This window comes from Emys orbicularis, chromosome 1, assembly GCF_028017835.1.
Source record: "Emys orbicularis isolate rEmyOrb1 chromosome 1, rEmyOrb1.hap1, whole genome shotgun sequence".
Taxonomy (NCBI): domain Eukaryota; kingdom Metazoa; phylum Chordata; order Testudines; family Emydidae; genus Emys; species Emys orbicularis.
Window position 1 is genome coordinate 152158933 of NC_088683.1, and position 12075 is coordinate 152171007.

Sequence of the window (12075 nt, forward strand, 5' to 3'; positions counted from 1 at the left end):
TTAGATTTTTATTTTATCCTTCGTGTATTTTGGCATTTAAGGGGCACACAAGGAGGAAGTGGTGCTACTTATGGCCCACATTATTTCCTGCACGGCCCCCTTGTTTGGGAGGGGGCACAAGGGAGAGAAGCCACCCACCCATGATACACGAAGCCACACACACACGCACGCACGTCCCCCCCTTCTCCCCTTTCAGCTTGAAAGGGGATGGTATAATTACACCAAGCAGCAAAGCACTAGAGGCTGTGCCTTGGAGTAGGGAGTATTGAAACAAATCCATCTGCCCACCCCTCTTCACTCATGTCCATGGGGGCCCCAGCCCCCAGTTTTATTAACCAAGGAACGCCTGCCCCCAGAGTTACAGCAGTGGCACAGGTGGAGACACAGTGGGGAGTGGGGTGAAAGAATGTGCACTGCTTCTCTGTATTTATTGTCACTGCCTCCCCCTCCTCATGCCAGCAGCCTGCTTCCCCCCTCCGCACACAGTAGGAGGGGGTTCTAGCTGGGAATCCGCTGATAGAAGTAGATGTAACCGAGATCCTTGGGTGGCTTCTCAGAGGCGCAGACTTTCTGGTCATTGTAAATCACCCACCTGAAACAGAGAGGGAGAGATAAGGGCCACCAGCTTGCAGCTGACCTAAAAGTCTGTCCCCACCATGTGGCACAGTGGCCTGTTCCTCTCTTTTCCCTCCCCCCGTGACAATGGGTCCAGAGGGAGAATGACACTAGACCACTGAAGTAAAGGGGGAATTATACTGGTTTAATCTTAGAAGCTGCTGCCTTTAGGCTACTTCTTGTCCCCTCAAGCCCTTCTTACCTGCCATCCTTCTTGATGTGGCAGACATAATGGCCACACATGGTGGAAGTGCCCATGTGGCTGATGAAGGCAAAGAGCTGATACTCTGAGGGAGAGAGGAAAAAAGAGGTGGTCAGAGAGAGACAGAGGTAGAGGTAGGGAGGGTTACATACCCTTGGATAACCCCATCCCCCTGAAGAGCTCTCTAGAGAGGAGCTATTGTCCCATGACTCCCCTAGAGAGGCCTTCAGGGGTCTGGGCCCCAATAATGGCTGAGAAGACATGTTTCATGGTGGAGTAGGTGGAACAAGGCAGCTGCCTAATCACAAGGCCAAGAGAATTTTAGATCCAAGCTCTGTGGAGATACTGGTGAAGCAAACAGGAGGAGAGATGATCGCTCCTTTAAGGCGGCCCTACCTGCTGCCTACCTCCCAGAGCTTGACGGGGGAAGTAGATGAGTGAGGAGGCCCTGGTTCACACATCTGCTGTGTGGGGCTTTCCACATTACAGCAAGTAGTGTAGCAGCTTGGGCATGAATTCCCACAAAGATTTAGCTGGCTAGAGCCAGGTGTTTTGATAGGGAGACCAGAAAAGAACAATCTCCGAGGCAACACAGAGATGGGGTTCCAAAGAATGGGAGCAAAGCCCTCCTTACCTCCCTGGCAGGACACCCTTATTCCTCTCCTCCATCTGACTAGACACCACATCCCATTCATCCCTCTGATGATTCCCAGTGGGCACAGACCCTTTCCCCTTCCTCTCTGTTACATTGCCCCAGCAGCCAGATCAACTCTTGGGAGGTGCTAGAATCTCACGGATCAGTGAGAGACCTGAGAGTTTAGGGAGGCTAAAGCTCTGGGGAAGGCTGGGGCCCAATTGGTTAGAAACCACCACCACCACCATCCCCGGGAACTAAGCTGCCTCTACAGAAACCAGAGGAGGGCAGAACTCATGCCCTCCAGTGTCTGGGACTCACTTCCAGGCCCATCACGCACTTTGGGACCCACAGGGACAGATTCAGAGATGGACTCAGCCGCCGAGCGCCCCTCTGAGATGTCCATGGCAGCCTCTGCGTCCAGGTCATCAATGTGACTGAAGATCCAGTCCACAGCCCGCTCCAGACTGTTACTCTGCAGGGAGAGGAGGAAACTGTCAGGTCAGGAACCCCTCATCAATCTAAGCACCTCCCTTCCCTGAGGATGCCATTCCCAGCACAGCCCTATAAGGCTGCAATCCAACTGTAATCTCATCCTTGCTCCTCACCGTGGCTCTTAGGGCTTTCATAGCCTGATCTCGGGAGAAGCCCATGGAGACAATGGTGGCCACGCTGTCTTCTGAAGGGGGGTCTGGACAGATGATGGTGGAACCTGGCCCACTAGATCCAGAAAGAACCAGAGGGTTGGCAAAATCTGTAGCAGAAAACAGAACATAGTTCAGAGGAGCTAGCTCTGGTGGTGGGGAAACATTTTAAGGTCTCAGCCCTGGCTTCTCCAGCAGGCAGCGCTGTAGCGTATAGCACATTGAACTGGGTGGGAGGGCTTTGTCATGGTCATGTGTTCTCATACCTGGATCATCCATGTGCGACATGATCCAGTTCATGGCAGCCTCAGCCCCGCTGTTCCCTGTGTAGTACACAGCTTTGCGGCAGGCATCCATGGGAAAGCCCATCTCCACCAGCTGGATAATCACCGATTCATCCAACATGGGGGCTGTGGGGGGACAGAGATTAGAGGAGCCTTGGCAGCCCTGCTCCCACCCACCCCTTTAGTGTGATTTCTGTCCCCTCCCTCCCACACAACCTTATGCAAACCTCAAGCCTCCCTCCCTGGCTGAATCTCATGTGAGCCTTGCCCCTCCCTTGGCTAAGTCCTTACCCCCATAGCACGCAGGCCTCATGCAGGGGGTGGAGAGATGAAAGTCATGAGCCAGGCACTCCCTAGCAATGGCTCAGGAGCTTTGTCTCCTCTTCACCTCTCACCATGCCGCCAATCTTTGTGCACCAAACCTCTCTCCCAGCTAGACATTCTGGATCCATTGTGCATACCCCACTTCCCACTCCTTCCTAATATGGGCCCACACAAACCTACAGCTGAAAGAGCTACTGGGGTCAGCAACATCCTCGCACAATGAGCATGCAAGGGGGCACAGTCACTGGCAGAGGGACAGGAAGCGAGAGACTGAATGAGGAGGAAATCATTAGCCAGGGAGACAAGTCATGAGGAGAGTGAGGGAGTGAGTCAGGCACTAGGAGGAGGAGAGGAGAAGAGTCACTAACATGTTGGAGAGGAGAAGTGAGGGGAGCAGAAGGAGTCGTCGTCCTCGTTGCCATAGAACCCCAGGCTACCTTTGGGCTCGTCTGGCGTCACCAGTGGAGGCGCAATGTCTGGCATCTCCTCCTCACCAGCTTGCAGCCCTGTCCCCTGCAGCGCAGAGATGTCCAGCTCCTCTGGCATTTCGATAGAGACATCTGTAAAAGAGTCTGGATCAGACCCTCAGGGACGTGTTCAGTGAGCTCAAAGAGTGTGGATGAGTGGCCCTCAAAGATAAGCCGTTTGGGGTAGAGAATGCACATGGGATGTTCTGCAGCAGCAGTATAGCAACGCAGTATGGAATGCTCTCCCCTGTCAGTAGTGACCCCAATGCCTAAGCATGGGGGCGGTGCTACACAGAGCAGCATTGGGGACTCATTGATCCCGATGCTTCGTGCTTCACCTCACTCTCCTTACCGAGCTTTTTGGGTACCCAATCCAGGCCAAAAGTGAATTTCTTGATCTGGATCACCAGATAGTCTGGGAAGGAGGCAAACCGGGTTGTCCTGAAAGAGAGTGACACGTCATGTCTGGACAGGTTACCCTGTTGCTTTGTTAATGGGGGAGGGGGAGGAGGAGGGCTAGGGGAGACTGGCTGGCTCGGGGAGAAATCAAGGAAGGGGATGTGGAGTCTTGCACATTCCAGAGCTACTGCTGGAATACAGAGGGAATAGTCTGTATGGCTCTGGGTCTCCCCACTGTACTCAGCACTGAGCCTGCCAAACCCTGAACAATTCCCAGAGGAAGTGCTCTGACTGGAGGACAGCTTAACCTAGCATTTCCCAAACTTTTAAGGGTGGAGACCACCTCCAGGAAAATCAAACACTCCTCCCTCCCCTGCAAACCCTGCCATGTGGTACAGGCCACCAGAGATTTTAGAATTCTAATTAAATACAGGTAAAACAAACACGTATGGATGCATTTTAAACTATAGTTGAAGGAATGAGGTATATTCAGCATTGGATGTGAGGAAAGGTTTGACTATAAGTCATTACTCCAAACTGCAGTAGAATGTTAATAATGTCAACTTGAAAAGCAACATTTCTTTAGACCTGTTATTGCTAAGGGGTATCTTTCCGTTTTTCTGTAACAAAATATCTCCCCTCATGGGCTCTGCTAGGCTTCTTGGGCTTGAGTCCTTCTTGACTGGGAAAGGAATGCCAGTGGCAGCAGAACAAACAGCCACTCAGCAGACATTGTAGCTCTTCATTACTGCCTTGAGTTACTATGATCTGTGTTTTGGACAGTGAAACAGTTAATAAATCTGACATTCAAAGTATCACGACTGGCATTCGAGTTAGCCCTGCTGAAGTGACTGGGGCAGCTCATCCTTCACAACTATTGTTTCAGTCTTTCTGTAAACTCAAGGAAACTTTGGTGCACCGGTTGCGCTCAATTCATGTTTTGAAAGTTTTGTTCAACTTTAATAACTAGAGACTTCTTTTAAAACGAAAGTTAGGGCTGGAGAGAACAACAGAGTGCTGTCCACATCTCCCTCCTAGGCTAGGGAGTTAAAACATAACTCAAATTAAGAATGTCAGAACGCTGATAATGGGGCATCAACACCACTGCCAATTTTTCTGGATTTCCATTGCTTTGTTTTCTGTACCACCACAGAATGCAGTGTTGAGGACCCCACAGCCACCTTAACTCTGCCCACTGTAATCCCCATGGAAAATGGGACAAGACTGAGCCTAGAGGCTCAGGAACCACCCCCCAGGGCTGACAAGTCATGGATTTCTAATTGGGGAACTAGCAGCCCTAGGAAACATCCCTGCCCAGCGTACTGTAGGAAAGGGGTTCCCAAGAGGGCTTTTCACACTCTGATCTCTATCCTAGATAGCGCCTCCAAACCACACTCACTTGAGAGCCACAGACTTGGCCTGCAAGGCTGTGCTCCAGAAGTCATCCACCTGCTCTGGAGCCCCGTAGGCCTCTAGACAGGAGCTGAAAGGCACCTTGGCTCGGACCAGCTCAGGCAGCGGCTGCTTCTCCTCTTCTGCCTGGTGCTTCCTCTCCTCATATTCCATCAGCTCATCTGGGGACAAGGCAGAGGAGTCAGGTCCAGATTCCGGGCGCTCACAAGGCACCTGCTGTTGGCTACCTCCAGAGGCAGGACACCAGGCTAGATGGGCCCATCGGGACATGTTCCCTAGAGTGGTGCATAGGGCACACAATCTCCTCCAGCCATCAGGATGGTTTCATTATGCTGAAGTCCCACAGGCTAAGTCACAACCCTTGCCTTGGGTGAGGCAGGGGAAAGGTTTGATCCCTAACTTGAGTGACTGATACCTGTCCACAGCATCTCTGAGTAAATCCACCCTGCCCAGCTCCATGGGGTGATGAAGGAGAAGGATTTGGCTCCAGAACACCTTGCGTCTTCAGGTCCTTGAGGGATCCCCTCAACCCCAGTAAAGGAGCACAGTAGGTAGAGTTTCCTCACTGATCCCAGTGCCTGCTGCCCCTTCCTCAGTCACCATCAGGCCACTGACCTTTGTTGAGTGCAGCATCCATGGGCACGGGCAGCTGCATAATGTAGTCCACACGCTGGGTGTATTTCACCTTCTCTGTGGCCAGGCACTTGAGCTTCTCCTCCACCAGGAAACGGAAGACCTCATTGGGATTTTCTGAGCTGCGGCAGTTCCTCTGGGAAGGGCAACATGGTGAAAATGTGTCATATCAAGGTGGCCAGATCAACCAATCACAGGAGCAGCAGCCCCATGTGCGACACAGACAAAGAACTGTCTCCACTGTCCCTGGTCCAAGTGTAGAAGCTGGAGCCCTTCAATCAGCACCACCAGTCTCCAGAAACCAATCCCATTCCCACCCCAAAGGAGAGGGTTCCATTTTTAGGGGGAGCTCTGGGTAACTCCAAGCTCCCCCAAAGTTTACACACAGCAATTTCACAGGAGCTGGGGGTGAGCCCCGAACAAAAGGCCCTGCAGTTGGGCGCCCTCATCCCCTTCTCCCGAAGTGGTCACTCACTGGTATCCCGAACGGTTAGTTCTGGTGAACCTGGTGCTTCAAAATACCTGCATGCTGGCCCCCTCCCTGCATTTCCATCCAGCCTAGGTGCCAACCCCCCACTTGCTGGAGCTCAGAACAGGAGCTGCCCCCTTCCCAGGATTTCAGAAAGTGTGGATCAGTCATTACCTCCACCATGTTGATGAAATGCAGGAAGAACTCCTGGGCGTCTTGCTGCCTGTTGGTGGAGAATTCCGGGTGCCCTTTGCCAATGAGAGATTTAAACATGCGTGGAGCAATGCCATCCTGCATGCCCTAGAAGAAAGTAGGGAGGAGAGGAAGGAGTGAGCATGGCCTCCCAACAACTCCGCCCTGGGGTATATCTTTCCAAACCCTGCCTCTATTTAGGGTCAACGCCCTGGACAGTGTCTCCATAGAGGATCCCCCACACCATGACAGACATGCTTTAGTGCATTCCCTCCCCATGAGGGTAGTGGGGCCCCAGTCCTCACCTTCTGGTTCTGGTCCGGTTGCTGTTCCCCGTCTCCAGAGGCTGGCTTCGAATACTCCCCAGAGAGTAGCCCATGGCCCAGCTTGGCTCTGGAATAGCAGAGGATTCACCATCAAAGCTGTACCAAGCTGCTTCCAACCCAAACACTCCTGTCACTCCAGGAGCCAGTTCAATCACTCCAGCTTTGAAACTCACGTTGACTTGCCCCAGCTGACCTCAGCTCCCTCTTCCTACCCAGCCCCGACTCCTCTGTCTCATCCTGCTCTGCTGCCCCCAGCCCTGTCTGATATCTTCCATTTGAACACCTCACAGAACTTCAGAACTGAGCCTCAGCTCCTCCCTAGCCAACGGGGAAGGATTGTGGAGGGACAGCCTCAGCCATTCACAGAAAGGCAGCCAGCACTGGGCTGCGACAGTCGTTTACCAGCCACATCTCGCAGCAGCTTGGCACAGGAAGTGAAGCCCCGCAAGTGACTCTATACAGGAGTCTGAGGGAGGCAGAATGCAATCCCTCCAAATTAGTGATGGCTGCAGCCCAAGTCATGGGATAGCAGGAAGCAGACTACACCCCATTCCCACCAGCAGGTTGAACAGATTTTCCAAAGTGAGAGACAGACACTTTACTGCCCAGGGCGGGCAGGAGATAACATGAGATACCCACTATCAACCCTTCACTGTGCTCTCTTGGGCCCAACTTCTCCCCCACCACCTTCCTCTACTCCCATCTCCCCCACGCTCACATTCACACAGCCTCAGTCACCAATTCACTCCCATTCCCTTGCACACAACCCTGCCAACCCAAGCCAGCACATCCCCCTCTCATTTTAGCAATTGACCCAATCCCCACCTGCTCAGAAACATCCACATACCTATTCCTCCTCACCCCTAGATGGAGAACCTCTCCAGAGCTCACTCACCCCCTCCCCTGCCCCCCACAGCCTTTGAGGCTCCTACTCAAGACTGGGCTCAAGAATCACTTTTAATTGTTGCTGGCTCTGGAAAAGCAGAGGACACGTGCATACAATTAAAATATTCCCAGATAAGTCTGTATTCCCTGCTCCTCACACAGTATGCAGCCTCTGTGGGACTAGCCCAGCGTTTCTCAAATGCGGCCACCAAGGGGTTTTCCTGCAGCCACGACAGCCTCCTGGGCAGAGATGGGGGAGGGGGCAAAGCAGCGGCCGCTCCCTGCAGCCCTCTGCCCCCAGCTTCAGCTGCGGGACTCCGGTGGCAGGTTTCAGTCCAGGGTGGCGGGGCTTCAGGAGGGCTGGCTTTGCTGGGTGCGGTGGTCAAGAGGCAAGGAGCGGGATGAGCTTGGGGTGCGAGGCTGCAAAAGGGAGCTTAGAGCAATGGCGTGGAGCAGCAGGGCCCAGGGACAGTGGGGGTCTGGGGAAGGCAGCAGGGGCTACAGGCGATGGGGGGAGGAAGCAGGGGCCAGATGCACCAAAATACAATTGTACATGATTTTTATTACTGAATCTGAAAAAAGCGCCCTACGTAAATCAATGACAATGATTTGAATGTGCGTATATGCATATTTATTTGTTTTTCCTAAAGTTAGTTAAGTATTTCAGAAAAATTTGTCAGTTGGTGGCCGCACTCTCAGGCCACCACAATTTTTGTTATGAGAACCCCTAGACTACCCCCACCTAAACCGGTATACTCTTCTCTCAGGCTAGGTCTACACTACCCGCCTGAATCGGCGGGTAGAAATCGATCTCTTGGGGATCGACTTATCGCGTCTCGTCAGGACGCAACAATCGATCCCCGAATCGACGCGCTTACTCCACCAGCGGAGGTGGGAGTAAGCGCCGTCGACTGGGAGCCGCGGCAGTCGATTTTGCCGCCATCCTCACAACAGGGTAAGTCGGATCTGATACGTCGAATTCAGCTACGCTATTCGCGTAGCTGAATTTGCGTATCTTAAATCGACCCCCCCCCTGTAGTGTAGATGTAGCCTCAGACACCTCTCTCTGGCTGGAAGTCTGTGCTGCAGAGCCAGACACCCTCTGCTGACAGCTAGGGGTACTACACCCACCAGTGGCAGAATGTCCCTGCAGGACATTTGCCACTCTATACAGTTGTGAGATTGAGGCTGGGGCTTAGACCCTTTAGCCCATCAAGCCCAATCTCCTGGTCAAACCTCAACTCTTGGAAAGTTCCAGAGATCTTTAATGACTACAAGGGATTGGAATCTCAGAAGAAGTGGGACCTACTTGCAACACAATGCAATTTAAGAATGGGGTGGGACATGGGGCCCCCTACTGGAACACCCCAAATCTATACCACATCCCCTTTCTTCAGAGCACTACATACACTTGGGTGCTGAAGTCCTGTGTGGGGTCTGAGGGAGCACTTTGGAATATCTTCTCCAGCTTGTCCACATACCTGCAAAGCAAACCAGAGAGGCAAAGAGAGCTGCAGACAGAGCACCAGGCTGCATCCACAAAAGTTAAGCAGGATCTGGCCCTGTGTTTGTAAACTGGAAATTTAAGGATAGGTACAATATTTGTCATACATCAGTAAATAACTTTTAATAATTTTATGTTTTATTTTACCATCTGTACCTATTGGGCTTCAGGAAGTGGGCGGGCATAAGCCCGCCCACTGCTAAAGGATCCCCCCCTCCCAGCCTAAGGGGAGGACCCACAGGGCCTAAAACCCAAATGATTACGGGGGACAACTAACGTAAAAACAGGGACAGGAGTGCGGTCAAAAGAAGGGAACCTGACTGGGACACCGAGCAGAGAACCCCGGACAGCGCCCACTGCTCCTCAAAGGTGTCAAGGGAGCCAGTGGACGCCGCCCAGAGGAACTCTGCCCGGATACGTGAACGGACAGAGGATCGGAAACAGGCCCCACAGTCACAGGAACCTCCATCGGCCAACCTCCTCTCCCTGGTTTTATAGATGGCCTGTTTAGCCAGGGCCAAGAGGAAGTTGACCAGGAGGTCCCGTGACTTTGTGGGGCCACGGATAGGGAGTGCATAAATGAGAAGGTGAGGGGAAAAGTGTAACCAAAAACGCAACATAATGTCGGTGAGGAGCCGGTGTAGGGGCTGCAACCTGGCACACTCTAAGTAAACGTGAGCCAGGGTCTCCCTCATGCCGCAGAAAGGACAGGTGTCTGGGACAGGGGTAAACCGCGCCAAGTACACGCCCGTGCTCACGGCCCCATGAAGGAGCCGCCAGCTGATATCCCCGGCGGGCCTCGGGACCAGGGTGGAATAGAGGCTGGCCCACCGGGGCTTCTCACCCTCAACAGGTGTCAGGAGGTCCCGCCACTTCGTATCGGGGTGGGACACGAGGGTGAGGAAGTGAAGAGTGTGGAGCACGAGCGTGTATAGATGTTTCCTTGGCGCGGTCAGGAAACGAACCGGCTGCAAGTCGTGTAGCCGGCTCACGGAGAAGGGGCGGAGGGGCCGGTTGGGTCCACGGGGCAGGGGCCCGATAAAAAGGTCCGGAGGACCAGGGGTGGAGGGTGGGCGGGGCATGCCCTCGCGCAGGACCTGGTCGAGGTAGACCCGAGCAGCGGGCGGCAAAGCGGCCCTCACCTCCTGAAGTACGCGCTGGGGAGTACAAGGCCTGGAGAGCCCCATGCACCGAGCGAGTGTCAGGGGATCCAGCCAGACTCCCCGGTCGTAGTCCAGGAGGTCTCCGACTCTAGTGAAGGTAACTGGCTTATACAAGCAGCAAAGAGTCCCGTGGCACCTTATAGACTAACAGACGTATTGGAGCATGAGCTTTCGTGGGTGAATACCCACTTCTTCGGATGCATGTAGTGGAAATTTCCAGAGGCAGGTATAAATATGCAAGCAAGAGTGAGTCAGGCTAGAGATAATGAGGTTAGTTCAATCAGGGAGGATGAGGCCCTCTTCTAGCAGTTGAGGTGTGAACACCAAGGGAGGAGAAACTGCTTTTGTAGTTGGCTAGCCGTTCACAGTCTTTGTTTAATCCTGAGCTGATGGTGTCGAATTTGCAGATGAACTGAAGCTCAGCAGTTTCTCTTTGAAGTCTGGTCCTGAAATTTTTTTGCTGCAGGATGGCTACCTTTAAATCTGCTATTGTGTGTCCAGGGAGGTTGAAGTGTTCTCCTACAGGTTTTTGTATATTGCTATTCCTAGTATCTGATTTGTGTCCACTTATCCTTTTACGTAGGGACTGTCCAGTCTGGCTGATGTACATAGCAGAGGGGCATTGCTGGCGTATATTACATTGGTGGACGTGCAGGTGAATGAACCGGTGATGGTGTGGCTGATCTGGTTAGGTCCTGTGATGGTGTCGCTGGTGTAGATATGTGCCCACATATCACAGGACCTAACCAGATCAGCCACACCATCACCGGTTCATTCACCTGCACGTCCACCAATGTAATATACGCCATCATATGCCAGCAATGCCCCTCTGCTATGTACATCGGCCAAACTGGACAGTCCCTACGTAAAAGGATAAATGGACACAAATCAGATATTAGGAATAGCAATATACAAAAACCTGTAGGAGAACACTTCAACCTCCCTGGACACACAATAGCAGATTTAAAGGTAGCCATCCTGCAGCAAAAAAATTTCAGGACCAGACTTCAAAGAGAAACTGCTGAGCTTCAGTTCATCTGCAAATTTGACACCATCAGCTCAGGATTAAACAAAGACTGTGAACGGCTAGCCAACTACAAAAGCAGTTTCTCCTCCCTTGGTGTTCACACCTCAACTGCTAGAAGAGGGCCTCATCCTCCCTGATTGAACTAACCTCGTTATCTCTAGCCTGACTCACTCTTGCTTGCATATTTATACCTGCCTCTGGAAATTTCCACTACATGCATCCGAAGAAGTGGGTATTCACCCACGAAAGCTCATGCTCCAATACGTCTGTTAGTCTATAAGGTGCCACAGGACTCTTTGCTTTTACAAATCCAGACTAACACGGCTACCCCTTTGATACTTGGCTTATACAAGGCTCCCAACCCCAGAAGGTAAGATCCCAGCATTAGGGATCTTTCATGCTGATCCCTGGCACCCCACAAAGGATGGAGTGAATTAATTCCTCTCAGAGTTCAGGTAGGATTGGGGCAATTGGGATGGAGACCAGGACTAAATGGCCTAAGTAACCCACAATCCTGGAGCAGTGGTAAGTGGAGGGGACCTTCCCTTAGCTCACTTACTTTCTCTGGAAGTCAGGAATGCTGAACAGCACCTGCACCACAGAATTGAGGTAGCAACTATTGCCCAGGTTTCGGATGCCAGTGTAACCAGGGCCATAGAGGGGTTTGAGCTGCACCCCAGACTCCTGGATCAGCTCCCACTCCCCAATGCGCTGATTCATGTCAATCTCCAGCTCGGTCATTGTCTTGTCTGTCTGTGGAGAGAAGAGATGGACCGGGGGAGCTCAGAGAAGAGCCACAGATACACTCTGGGCCATCCTGTTTGGTGAAAACTATGATGGGGGGGGGGGGGGGGGGAAGAGAGAGAGAGAAAGATATGGAAAGGATGTGCAAAT

General features: G+C 52.5%; 1 protein-coding gene across 5 annotated transcripts in view; it reads right to left on the reverse strand.

The window, feature by feature from the left end:
* The window catches only part of USP5 (ubiquitin specific peptidase 5), a 24533-nt gene continuing 12458 nt past the window's right edge, over window positions 1-12075 (reverse strand). For 2 of the 5 annotated variants that reach the window (XM_065397413.1, XM_065397410.1), the window contains 13 exons: window positions 11741-11934; window positions 8897-8968; window positions 6582-6669; window positions 6259-6384; window positions 5598-5751; window positions 4969-5143; window positions 3523-3611; window positions 3141-3263; window positions 2362-2505; window positions 2060-2205; window positions 1773-1926; window positions 818-902; window positions 1-592 (listed from right to left, as the gene is read on the reverse strand). In XM_065397413.1, the coding sequence (XP_065253485.1) occupies window positions 499-592; window positions 818-902; window positions 1773-1926; window positions 2060-2205; window positions 2362-2505; window positions 3141-3263; window positions 3523-3611; window positions 4969-5143; window positions 5598-5751; window positions 6259-6384; window positions 6582-6669; window positions 8897-8968; window positions 11741-11934 (1644 nt within the window). In that variant the 3' untranslated portion in view covers window positions 1-498. Of the gene's footprint in view, window positions 593-817; window positions 903-1772; window positions 1927-2059; window positions 2206-2361; window positions 2506-3071; window positions 3264-3522; window positions 3612-4968; window positions 5144-5597; window positions 5752-6258; window positions 6385-6581; window positions 6670-8896; window positions 8969-11740; window positions 11935-12075 lie in introns of all 5 variants that reach the window. The other 3 variants (XM_065397412.1, XM_065397409.1, XM_065397411.1) reach the window with 2 other exon arrangements.